Source organism: Notechis scutatus, chromosome 1 (genome assembly GCF_049901735.1).
Source record: "Notechis scutatus isolate UNSWTSFEM ecotype Mainland chromosome 1, rNotScu1.2, whole genome shotgun sequence".
NCBI classification, from domain to species: Eukaryota; Metazoa; Chordata; class Lepidosauria; order Squamata; family Elapidae; genus Notechis; species Notechis scutatus.
The window spans coordinates 23,726,252-23,740,110 of record NC_142009.1 but is presented as its reverse complement, the minus strand read 5'-3'; the positions used below and the strand labels follow the sequence as shown (position 1 = coordinate 23,740,110).

General features: G+C 38.7%; 1 protein-coding gene across 1 annotated transcript; it reads left to right on the top strand.

Annotated features, from left to right (window-relative positions):
* Window positions 1–4,824: 4,824 nt before the first annotated feature.
* SUPT4H1 (SPT4 homolog, DSIF elongation factor subunit) lies at window positions 4,825–13,229 on the top strand. Its single transcript, XM_026671682.2, has 5 exons — window positions 4,825–5,080; window positions 7,133–7,239; window positions 10,279–10,334; window positions 12,114–12,167; window positions 12,752–13,229. The coding sequence occupies exons 1-5, from the start codon at window positions 4,871–4,873 to the stop codon at window positions 12,817–12,819; spliced, it is 495 nt and encodes a 164-aa protein (XP_026527467.2). The 5' UTR covers window positions 4,825–4,870; the 3' UTR covers window positions 12,820–13,229.
* The last annotated feature ends 630 nt before the right edge of the window (window positions 13,230–13,859 follow it).

Below are 13,859 nucleotides of genomic sequence, written 5' to 3'. Positions count from 1 at the left end.
TGAAAAATTAGAATATCGTGCAAAAGTTCATTTATTTCAGTAATACAACTTAAAAGGTGAAACTAATATATGAGATAGACTCATTACATGCAAAGCAAGATAGTTCAAGCGTGATTTGTCATAATTGTGATGATTATGGCTTACATCTCATGAAAACCCCAAATCCACAATCTCAGAAAATTAGAATATTACATGTAACCAATAAAACAAGGATTGTACATAGAACAATATCGGACCTCTGAAAAGTAGAAGCATGCATATGTACTCAGTACTTGGTTTGGGCCCTTTTTGCAGCAATTACTGCCTCAATGCGGCGTGGCATGGAAGCTATCAGCCTGTGACACTGCTGAGGTGTTATGGAAGACCAGGATACTTCAATAGTGGTCTTCAGCTCTTCTGCATTGTTCAGTCTCATGTCTCGCATCTTTCTCTTGGCAATGCCCCATAGATCCTCTATGGGGTTCAGGTCAGGCAAATTTGCTGGCCGATCATGCACAGTAATCCCACGGTCATTGAACCAGGTTTTAGTGCTTTTGGCAGTGTGGACAGGTGCCAAGTCCTGCTGGAAACTGAAGTCAGCATCCCCATAAAGCTCGTCTGTGGAAGGAAGCATGAAGTGCTCCAAAATCTGGTAGACGGCTGTGTGGACTTAATTAAGCACAGTGGACCAACACCAGCAGATGACATGGCTCCCCAAATCAACACAGACTGTGGAACCTTCACACTGGACTTCAAGCCTCTTGCAGTGTGTGCCTCTCCATTCTTCCTCCAGACTCTGGGTCCTTGGTTTCCAAATGAGATGCAAAAGTTGCTCTCACCAGAAAAGAGGACTTTGGGCCACTGAACAACAGACCAGTTCTGTTTTTCTTTAGCCCAGGTAAGACGCTTCTGACATTGTTTGTTGTTCAGGAGTGGCTTGACAAGAAGAATACGACATTTGAAGCCCATGTCCAGGATCCGTCTGTGTGTGGTGGCTCTTGATGCACTGACTCCAGCCTCAGTCCACTCCTTGTGAAAGTCCCCAACACTTTTGAATGGCCTTTTCCTGACAATCCTCTCCAGGCTGTGGTCATCCCTGCTGCTTGTGCACCTTTTTCTTCCACACTTTTCCCTCCCGCATAACTTTCTATTAATGTGCTTTGATACAGCACTTTGGGAACATCCAACTTCTTTTGCAATTACCTTTTGAGGCTTTCCCTCCTTATGGAGAGTGTCAAGGATGGTTTTCTGCACAACTGTCAGGTCAGCAGTCTTTCCCATGATTGTGATACCTACTGAACCAGACTGAGATTTAAAGGCTCAGGAACCCTTTGCAGGTGTTATGGCTTAATTAGCTGATTAGACTGGGACACTTTGAGCCTAGAATATTGAACCTTTTCATAATATTCTAATTTTCTGAGATTGTGGATTTGGGGTTTTCATGAGCTGTAAGCCATAATAATCACAATTATGACAAATCATGGTTTGAACTATCTTTCTTTGCATGTAATGAGTCTATCTCATAAATTAGGTTCACCTTTTAAGTTGTATTACTGAAATAAATGAACTTTTGCACGATATTCTAATTTTTCGAGTTTCACCTGTATATGAAGTTTCCCATACATTGCATGGTATGGTCAAAATCAGTTGGTAATCCTGATCATCTACCTGAATCAGGTTCTCATTTTGTTCCTTCTCCACAGTTATTATATGGGAATGCACTGGTGATCAACTCTTATTTTGAAAGCTTGGAGTCTGGCAGGTTTTAATGAGGAGAATTATAGAGCCATTGAATATTAAAGATGTGGTAATCCAGATATTTGCTCAGTGCTGGAATCTAGCAATTAGATCATTTAAGAAAGATTTCTTGCATATGTGGCAGACAGTGTAGTAAAGGAGGTCAGAACTAGTACTGTATTTCTGTGGACAACTTATCCCTTTATTAAAAAAAACTCAAGAAAAGTAATCATTAAAAAAATCAACAAGCATAGTCTTAAAATTCATTGGTGAAAATATGAAGACCAGTCCTCTTTATTGCACTCATAAAAGGACTTAGGACAAACCATTCCTGCAGAGCAAAAACAGGCAACTTATTTTCAAAAAAGGGGACAAATAGCATGCACCATATACTATAATGCCATACGGTAGATGAAATGGTGTCAAGGTTCCAAGTAATACAGTACATCCCTAGCAAAAAGAATTCTAAGGCAGGTCAGCTTCAGATTGGACAAATTGATTATCTGGGCCTTCTAAGTCAGGATTCCGCCCTGGACATGGGACAAGAGAAAGTTTAGTCTTGCTAGCAGATGATCTTCATTGACATCACTTCTCTTAATCCTTTTAGACTTCTTACAGTTTCCAATAGCATTGATTATTATACTCTGGATTGATTCTCAAGAGTTTGGGATTGGGGACACTATTTTGGAATGGCTTCTTCCTCAGAGTTCTAGATGGTAGTAGTAGAAGAGTGGTTGGCTGAGTGGCTGTTGCCTTCAGGTATACTGCATAGGTTGGTTCTCTCCATTCTACTTATGAAACAACCGAGTGAGGTTATCCATCAGCTCAAGATCTCTGGAGATTCTCAGTCATCCAGGTCATGGTTGTCTCAAAGGTGTTTTTTCAAAAGGCAACTGGACTTTCTTTGTTTTTTTTCTTGAAGATGTTTCATTTCTCATCCAAGAAGCTTCACTGGATGATTATCTTGGATGAGAAACGAAACGTCTTCAAGGAAAAACAAAGTCCAGTTGTCTTTTGAAAAAGCACCTTTGAGACATCAGTTCAGGATGCAGTATCATCTATCTGTTCATAATATTCAGCTTTACATGTCTATCCTGAGCTAAACTGGCTAGGCTACTGAAGTCTTGACTTGGTGTCTAGTCTAAAGGCTGAAGGTCTGGATGAGACAAAATCCATCAGGACAATGTTTACTATTTGTACATTAGGATGCCTGGATGGCTCCAACGTTGTCTCGTGGTGGAGAAACACTACCCCAAAGGCTGACACCACGATTTGGAGTTGCTGCTCCTTCTTCAACAGCAGATGGGAGGTATGGTGAGAGCCTTTACAGTGTTGCACATAATTCACTAGTTGGCCCTATGTATCATGAGAGGGTTTTGCTAGTTACTCATGCCTTCATCATCAACTATTACTGAAATGCACTCTACAAAGGGGATGCCTTTAAAGCCACATTGGTCCAAACTGCATTGGCCTGTGTATGTTCATCAATGGGAGCCCATTACTCTTGTGCTATGAGCCCTGGACTGGCTTCATGGAGACTTTGGAATGCTGGTGTTAATCATCACTTTTATGCAACACTTTTATCTGGGGCAGTCACTGGGATCAGAGCTTTTGGACTCATGCTGGAGCCCATCCTCAGGGAACTTCTTTCTACCAGAACTTCTTTCTATGTGCTTTGGGTTATTCTATGATCTTAAAACTCTTACAACTTGGTACCAACTTTTCTTCACAACTGCAATCATCCAATAGAATTGGTCAAACCTATTTGATCTTACCATGAAAAACAAGTGATGGTTTGCCACTTTGGGGGAGGTAGGGATATTGAAGCACAGAAGATGTCTCTTTTCTATATTAGTTCCAGTTCTCTGGAATGGCCTCTCACTTGAAGTTATTTTAGCCTGAGTTTAGCTGCTTTCTGGAAGACAGACTTTTCCAGAGGACATTTGAGATTTGACATTTTTAAAATGTCCTACTTTATGATTTTTGAATTCTATTGGATCATGGATATTTCAATATATGCATTCCAATGAAACCACTTGTGAAGTAATTGTAATAGATAAATTCAACATGCACATACAGCATATACTTTGTGCTATGGTTCTATTGCAACCTGTGCAATTTTATAAATCCCAGAGGATGTTACCCTGAGCGATGATGATTGAAAGAAATGCAACTGTAAGCCACATATAAAAAGCAAAAAATTACAGCAAAGTGCTTATTAAGGATGGGAAAAAATGATGTGCAAATGCTGCAAAAGTTAATGGTGTATGTTGCAAGGAATGAAGGACACAATTTCTAATGTGAAAACAGCTCTGTACTCATGGTACAAGAGAAGACATGCTAACTGCTCCACATCCAATATTTGAAAGGCTGCCACAGGGAGAGGGCACCGATTTATTCTCCATAGTCCATAGCACCTAAAGGTAGGACAAGAAGCATTTGGGTAGAAGCTTGTCAGAGCAAGGTCCAATGTGGAAATAAGGACAGTTCTGATAGTAAGCAATGGGACAGCTTGCTTCCTGGAGTTATGGGTGCTCCATCCCTGGAGGTTTTAAAGAAAGGACTTGAACAACCATTGGGCTTCCAAGACTTAAAGGTCTAGCCCTCTCCACTGTGGAGGAAGGATTTAGGGATCTTGAAATACACACACATTTAAAGTTTGCTTTCCAGGGTCCAACCCTATGGCACTAATTGCCATCAAATATTTTTCAGAATCGCATATCTTTTGGGGGAAAAAACGGGTTACCTAATACCAAAGTTAATTTCGAATCATTTAAGTGACACACGAAATAGAATTAGTAAAATATTTAGAATAGAATAGAGCTGGAAGGGACCTTGGAGGTCTTCTAGTCTACCCCCTGCTCAAGCAGGAGAACCTGTCCTATACCATTTCAGAACAATTCAATCCATGGGTACACTCGCCAGAGGCAAAAAGAATTAGACTATTCCGTAAATAACTGTAAGGGGAAAGGTTCGATTTTGGCGCCAAGATCTTTTCCTTCTCCAAACCTCGCGTGACTACAATCTCTAAAACCATCGCTCGGTTTCTAAGAGGCGGAGTTTCTGCGCAATTAGGCGCTTGCGTACAAACAGCATCGAATCAGGCAACGCGCCATTGCTGAATGACGCCAGTTCATTGCAGACAGTTGTACGCATGCGCCTCTCAGGGACGCAACGAGGGGACTCCCAGAGCGGCACAGAGTACTATAGTGGAAAGCCTTTCGGCGAGGGAAGTGACGTGTGTTTGGAGGTCTGCTTTCTTCCCTTAGGTGTATGCTGCCGGTTGGTGGTGATCATGGCGTTGGAAACGGTACCTAAGGATCTGCGGCACTTGAGGGCTTGCTTGCTGTGCTCATTGGTCAAGGTGTGCCTTCCGTTTAGCGAAGCGGGAATTCCTCTCTCTTTTTTTATCCTAGTTGGAATGGTACTGCGTCCAATGGTTGTGGTGTCGGGGACGGGTTTCCTAGTCCAGGTCTCTCCAACCATGGCAACCTTAAGCCTGGAGGACTTCAACTCCCAAAATTCCCCAGCCAGCTTTGCTGGCTGGGGAATTCTGGGGATTGAAGTCCTCCAGGGTTAAAGTTGCCAAGATTGGAGACCCCTGTCCTAGTCCAACATTTTGTTTGTCTCTATGGTGTTGTCTCTTGAAATAATCCGATTGTGAGAAGGAGGCTGTCCCTGGCGTGACATAGTCGGTGACAGTCCCACCCAACAGACCAGGAATTTCTTGTTCCTTTTCTCTCCGTCCCAGCAGTCTATTATGTGACATCAAGTGGTTTTTGACAACCCAGATTTTCTCCATGATGATCTGTCCCAAATCTGGTCATTAAATGGCACACCCATCGCCACTGTTACTGACTCCATCCACCTTGCTGTTGGTCTTCCTCTTCTCTTGCCTTCCATCCCTCCTTAGAGTCTTTTTGTCTTCCTATAACGTGTCTGAGGTAGTTCCAGCAATTTCTGGGCATATATGGCAGTCTTCCCACACTTCAGACCTTGTTTCTCAGACAGGTTGACAAACAGGAGTTCTCTTTTTTTCTTCTTCCCTTTCTCCCATTCAGTAAATGCTTTCTAAAATTATTTCCTAGAATTTTAGCTTGCTTACTTTTAATACTGTTGAATGTGTTTAGCTTTGTAATTGCTTTACCCTGGTTGCTCTTTGTTACTTGCAGATATGTGTAATTGTGTTTTTACTGATATTTGTCATTTGGGATAATATATGTAACAAATTGGATTGTAAGCTGAAATGGTTTTAAAAAACACCCTGAGTTCCACCGAACAAGCCACATTTGTGTTTGGGAGCCTTCATAAAGCCTTCCTCTAATAAATGTTCTATACAGCAATTATTTATGTAGAAGGCATAGTTTGTTCAACCAATTTGAACATAGATCTGAATAGATAAAGGTAACTCCCACCGTGTTAAACTTTTCTTAGCAACAATGTAGAAATGGTTTGCCATTGCCTTTTTATAGAAAAAAAATAAACTAGCCTATAATGCTGGAGTTTCTTGGTGGTCTCCCAGCCAAGTGTTAACCAATTCAGCTTTTTCCAATTCAAGCTAATGTTGATTAAGTGCTGCTACCTAATTGAATGACACATGTAAATCTAATAAACCACATGTTAAAGAGTGGTAGACATACTCGAAATACTACTATTCAGACATAATTTGCTTTTGAGGTTTCATAGAACCACCATGGTTAAGAACGTTGTTATACATCCTTCATGAGCTGTTTTTATCCTTATAAGTTGTATTTACTCTTGTCCATCTCAAACTTCAGTGCATGGCTTAAGTCTCAGTATTAAACATGAAGAAGGAAACAACTTCAATTTCTTTGTATCATGTTTCATTTTAAAAGCCATTTTAATATGTGCCCACTATAATAGTAAATCTTTTTCTCTTTTAATTTAAAAAGCCTTAAATTTTTGCAATGACTTTTGCAAAGCTTTGACTTCAGATTTTTACTTATTTGTTGTACTAATTGACTAGTCATTATTTTTAGTCTCTCCCAACAACTGTGTTTATTCAAAATGAAAATGGGAGGAAGTTGTTTATTAGTATCTGAGAGGAAAGTTAGGAAACGAATGTAACAACTGTACTGAAAAAATCTGTGTGGCAACTTATTGTATTGTTGACTTAGTTATAAAACAGGAAGGGGGTGCAAAGGAAAAGCATGCTGAAGATTTAAATGTAAGGAGAAGTTGGGAGGTATGCTTTTAATATAAATATGAAGTTTATTTGTGGAAAGCAATTTTTGCAATTAATTGCAGCAAATGTATTTTTGATTATTGAGCTAAGAATTGTAAAAAAAAAAAAAGATTCTTTGGAACCTTAGGAGATGCTCCCAATTTAAGTTTGCTCGCCCTTTAGTAACAGTACTTCTGATTTTTCTGTTATAACTTTTTTCTTCTTCATCAGACTATTGACCAGTTTGAGTTTGATGGTTGTGACAACTGTGACTCCTATCTCCAGATGAAGGGGAACCGTGAGATGGTTTATGATTGTACCAGTTCTTCTTTCGATGGGTAAGTAGCCTTGTGTCAGTTCCCCACATAACGGTCAGGGTTGTTTTCAGGTAAGTCTTGAGAGTGAGATATATACTGAAATCCAGCATTCTTTTGCTGTTACTAGTTATAATTATCATTTGATAAATTGGTGAGATAATAATCTTTAGCAGAACTTTTCCTTTTCAAAAAAATACACAACTGATATATTTTTTCAAAGCTTGTTTACCGATCTTCCAACCTGATGTTGTAATAATGTAAAAGATAAGTACTCAGAAACCAAGTTTTTTCAATTTGCATGGTCTGGTCCACCCATTTCATAGCTGTTAATCACCTTAACAAAATTTAAAACCCTTGACTGCTAAAAAGATGCACACCTCTAGTCTTTACTAGGCAAAATTAAACAGGGTATTGTTTAATTCTCCAGCAATGGAAGGTTACTAAATAAATGATTTTAGATTATGTGCCAGTAATATTCTGCAAGTTATTCATCTTGTTGCTGGCTATACCTTTGCAAACATAATACCCCTTGAATCTTTTTGTATAATTTTAAATTAGTTGTGACTTAAATACAGCAGCTAGGAAATGCAGAATTGCTGTTCCCCAAGCTATATTTCGACTATAGTTTCTAGCAATCAAACTCAGATGCAAAATAAATACTCTTCATTTAGTGACTGAATTTGCAATTGTGCAGAGTCCTCAGTGGGATAGTTAATCTTTCACATTTAGTGTTTTGTGTATTATTATAACAGAGAGTCTTCATTTAGCAACTGCCTTACAGTTAACAATGGTGATGAAAAAGGAACTTTGCAACCATCCTCATCCTCCTTATGACCTTTGCAGGTCTGCAGAGGTAAGGAAAGATAAAGAAAGATGTTCAGCAAAGTTGTAGTTTCACTTAGCGACTGCTTCATTTAACTACCAAGTTGTTGGTCCCAATTGCCGGTCGGTAAATGAACAGTATATTATTAGACACCACCTTAGTTGGGAAAAGTAAGAATTCAAAAAATGATACAGCACTGGCAGTTTGTCACCAGATTTCAGAAGCATGATCTTCTCGGAAGGAAGGGGGTTCAGACCTTAAAAAGAGTGATGATGTCTGTGGTTTGTAAGTTATCCACTCTTGGCCTACAGGAAAAGTGTGACTGGATTCATGAGAATTAAATAGAGGCAGTTATTTACATAGATTTTGAATTAATACAACCATTATGGAGCATGATGTTACCAATAAGAAAGCAAATCCTTGATAAGATGTATAACTTAAATGTTACATTTATTTATTTCATTAAAACCCACTGCAATCAATTTCTGGCAGTTCACACAATAAACAAAAATACTTTAAATATTAATACTAGCAGTAAAATCAGCATAAAATTAAAAAAAAATGCAGCAGTACAGTAAAATAACAAAAGAATAAAACCCTAAAAAAATAAACCAGATGGCTCTTTTTGCAAAACAATAATTCCTGGAGACTGAGCCATTTACAGTAAAAACTGAGTAAGCATCAGTCCAGATAAGTATAAGCAGTCAGTCCAATGCACTCCCATTTCTTTTTCTTCCATTCAATTGTGTCTGAGTCTTCCTGGATACATCCCTGCACTTTTCTTGCAAAGGTATGCAGAAATAGTTTGGTATTGCCTCTTTCTAGGACTGAGACAAAGTGACTAACCCAAGGCCACCCAGCTGGCTTTATGCTTAGAGTGAGACTAGAAATCTCGGTCTCCTGTTTCTAGCCTGATGCCTTAATAACTACAAGTGGTACCTCAGCACTCATCATTAATTGGTTCCTCAAGGCAGGACGAGTACTAAAAATGACGCGTGTCAAACAAACCATATGACTTTCCACATGACCCTGTTTCCTATGCTGACTTCCTGTCCATTCTCCATGACCATCCCTTTTTCCTGTTGCAGCACATCTAGTACCAATGACTACTGCACATCAACCAATGACTACTGGGACACCATTTTCATGTCAAAATGCACCAAGTATCAAATTTGACAAGCTTTGAAGCAGTCGAGTACTGCGGTATTACTGTAAACCAAACTACCATTTTACACATCCTCATATACCTTTTGGAAGACCATATTTTGTAGTTCTCCAAAAATCCAGGAAAGAGCATATAATCTGGATATCTAGGCGTAAAGGAGGGTTTCCAAATAATTGATTTTGTCCAGAATCTTTTGTAGCTGCTTCCTTAATACCTCCTTGTAATCTTTACTGGGAAGAGAAAGTAGGAAACTGCACCCACCACTTCTTTTAAAGCATGTATTACTACCTGCTTTGTCAGAGAACCATTGATTTTCTCAGGGAGCCAGCTATTATGCCCTGTCTAGCTATGCAAGGAATCCAAAAGGACAGACAGGTGACAGAGTTCAGACTACTACAGAAGACTCAACCATCACTCCGTAAGATCAAAAGAATTCCAGATTACAGCAGAAAACATTACTTTGCTTATTACAGTAGACAGCAGATACAAGAGATGTTGTTTGCCATGAAACCTGGATATTTGGTTGGTTCACTCATCCTGCATCTCTGCAGGTGTTCAGTTGCACCCATTTTTTTCTCTAAAAGGCTTCCACATAATTTTTAACATGTCTGCTATGCAAGAATTTGTAGATACAATAGGTACAGAGAATAATTGTCGCTTCAATAGTCTCATTGTAAATTCAGTTGTGAACTCTTACTGCAATACACAGTTGCGTCTGCTTTGTTTGGGAGTTTTCCTTCCGGTAGCTCCTCAGTTAACTAAGAAGTATCTTAGGATTGGCAATTGGTCAGAGGTCCTGATCCAGCATCCAGGATCTTCTGCTTACTCTTGTCTCGTTTTCTTGTCACCCTGTCACTTCCATTCACCCTTTCAGACCTCCATTCTAGTTCTTACAGTGCCTCAAATTCCATCTTTTGTTGTCCTTCCCCCATTTTTATTTTGCAAATTTTGAACTGACTTCATATTTCCCAGAGGGATTGATATCTTATTACTGGTTTGGCTAAGCAGATTTCTTTCTTTTTACTTTTTAGTGACTTTTTTCAGTTGTTTGACTTTTCTTGTCTTCTTGCAGCATTATTGCAATGATGAGTCCCGAGGACAGCTGGGTCTCCAAATGGCAACGGATCAGTAAGTTTTCATCTACCTTATATTTAATTATATAATTAAGTTGTATTAAACAAATGAGAAAATTGATGAATAAATTAAAGACAAGTAGTAGATTACTGAAAGGGAAATTTCTGTCTACAGGAACATGTAGGTCACCTTACTGATGTTTTTCAGTGTTAGAAGCTTTCTGCAAGAGGGGTTCCTCCCATGCTGACAGCAGAGACGAAAACTTCAGGAGCTGAAATTTGCTAGCAATTTTGTCTTGTAAGAATTTCTTTACAACAACGTAACAGTTAACAAAGCATCATTATGGCCCAGGAGTGAAGCATCAGCTCATGGTATATGCTCCAGCTGTGAGAAAAAAAAATTCAAACCTGGGGAGATTCATAGTTACATTTTTGAAGGGACATTTCTAGTGTTATTCAAATTGATTTCTTTGAACTTGGCGCTATCAGCTCAAAAGTTTTAATTGAACATTTGAAGCTTAAATATCCATTGGGAAATCTAGTGATGAAATTATTTGAAAAAGAGATAGTAGACACATTATTTGCACGTGTATTTGTTCTGGGGACCTCAGGATGATTCAGATACTAGTTAATTGATATAATTACTTTCAGTCTCTGAATTGTATTTACACCTGAAACAATCCTGAAATGTTTTTAAATTCAACATTAAATCTGAAGGTTAACACCCTTGTTCAATTTTGAACTTTTTTATGGCTTTATTTAACATTTAACTCTGTACAAGGAATGTAATTTAATGACATGCTCACAACAGCAAGAATAAATATTGCTCAATACTTGAAGAAAAATATAATTCCAATAATAGCTATGGTAATTGGGAACTTAAACTACAGCAATAGCAAAATTAACAGTATGTATACACAGTAGAAGTTTAACCAAATTTGAGTGAAAATGGTTTCCCCACATATCATGCAGCATGGTAAATATAAGCATTTGTAATGTGACTTTTAAGAATGCCAATTGTTTATAAATATGTTAATTAGCAGATGCACAAAAAGGAGTAAGTTAGAAATTGAATAGTCTCGTTTTTAACATTCTGGTATTTCTGTCATTTTCAAGCTTGCTTTACTTTTTTCCTTATCAACATGCACCAAAACATTAAGTAACAACACAGTGGTAACCTTAATGCTAACTGAACAGCTTACGACCACAATTTGTTCTGTTTTACTGTTCAGCAAATACTTTGAACATTTTGAAGCAGTTTTTAAATGTTAATAATCAATTCCGAATGAAATAGGCAAATAATTTTATGTTCATTAATATTGATATTTCAGTTTGTAATCAGTATTGGTATATATTTTTTTATCCTCAGTTGTTTACATTTATGTAAACATTAGAGTGTTAATTATCTTCAGTCAATACTGTGCTCTACAAGTATCAAAATAATACAGTGCATTTTACAACAACACAAAAAAAAATTAAAAAACTTTCTGACAACTGATTAAAGTAACTTAGACTGAGAAAGTGAGCACATGATATGGACATCCTTCCTGAAAGTTATATTATTTAAGCCATATTATTAAGAGAAGATCCTGAGTCCAAATCCTGCTGTAACCATAAAAGCCAGCTGGGTGACTTTGGGCCAATCACACTCTCATAACCCAACCTACCTCCCAGGGTTGTTGTGGGGAAAACAGGAGGAGGAAGATGTGTTGGATATATTATCTGCCTTGAATTATTTGTAAAAATAATAAAGGAGGGATACAAACAAATAAAAGTATTATTTCGCACTGCAATCCTCAGCGGTCATAATTTGCATTTGTTTCTGTTTTCTTAGGTAATTTCAAGCCAGGCGTGTATGCTGTGTCAGTGACTGGCCGTCTGCCCCAAGGTAATCTATAGCAGCGATCCCCAACCTGTATGGCTTGGCAGCCTAGGGGCGGAGAGGGGAACTGGGCTGTGCAAGCTGTGGGCTGGCAGGTGTGCATGGGTGTGCACTGGCCCACCACTCAATGCAAGTTGAGCTGCGTCCAAGTGTGTGCCTGCCCACTACTTGTGCAAGTTGAGCAGCATGTGCAAGCACCAGCCTACTGTTTGCACAAGTCAAACTGCCCATGCACATGCGCTGGACTGCTATTGATGCAGCCCGGTTCCAAATGGGCCACAGCCGGGTTCCAAACAGGCCACGGGCCCGATGGTTGGGGACCTCTGATCTACAGGATCCTCTTCAGGAGGACTAGGATTTGGAGATCTTTTCTCATTTCTAAAAATCCAACAATTGCAATAGAAATTTGTGCCCTGTTTACTGTTGAGCCAAGGATACTGTGAACGCCGCAGCTTCAAGGACCAATCATGGGTCTCCTTTTTTAGCACCACTGTAATTTTGAATGGTCACTGAGCAAGTGGGTGGTAAGCAAGGTTTAGCTGTACTTCATCCTAGTCCATTAAATTAATAGATATTTTTGTTTTTTGCAGGCATCGTAAGGGAATTGAAGAGCCGTGGAGTGGTCTACAAATCTCGGGATACAGCCATAAAGACCTAAAAATATATAGTTCCTCAAATATTATGTCTTTCCAGCTTCCTTTTCTTGTAGATGCTGCCATATGGACAATTCTATAGATATGGAGAATGATTTCTACATGGATCGGATTTTTATTAAGGACTCAGGGGCTGCCTATTTGTGGCTTCATTTTTCTAGCTTTGAGCTAGATATGAAGAAAGGGGGGGGGTGTTCCTGAAGGACTTAAGAGGTGACAGTAATTCCCAAGTGTTTCTGATTTCTCTTAGCTGTTTTTAATAAATTTGGTCATAGCATCAGAAATCTGTGCTCTGGCTTTTGCTGTTAAAAGTTTTTTGTCTTTCTGTAATAGATGATGTGTTCTAGCCTGCCTGGTCTCAATTTGTAGGATTTTCTCTGAGAGGAGTACTACATATTCCATGAAAGACAGGTAAGATTTTTTTTCTATCTTTCATGGAATATGTAGTAGTATTTTTGATTCAAGATATCCATGTTAGTTAAATTTTTAAACAGCCTTTTCCTCACTTGGCCATATTTTTGCATAAGGAAGCACAAGAACATTTCTGAATCAACTTATTTTTTTTAATGCACTGAACTGTAAATTAACCAAATGGCTTGGGTTCAGTCAACATACTGAGCCATTAAAATTGGTCTGTCGAGTCAAAGGGAATATGATAGCTTGGAGTACGAACGTTGGATGGAGTATTACATTAACAGAATGGGAAAAGATGTGGAGTAGAAACAATAAGATCACCAAATCGGCAGCTTATAAAGAAAACGCCTATAAAATGTTTTACAGATGGCACCTTCCTCCTTCGAGATTAGCGAAGATGCACCCCAACACGAGCCCGAAATGTTGGAAATGTAAAAGTATAGATGGAACCTTTTTTCATATGTGGTTGTCCTGTAAAGAAACTCAGAAATACTGGCAAAGAATTAGAAAGTGGCTAGAAGATATAACAAAAGAACAGACTGAGTATAAACCAGAGTCCTTCCTGTTAGGGATTTTTGACAAACAGTTACCTAAAAAATATATTAACAGTGGCCAGGCTAGCATTTGCTCG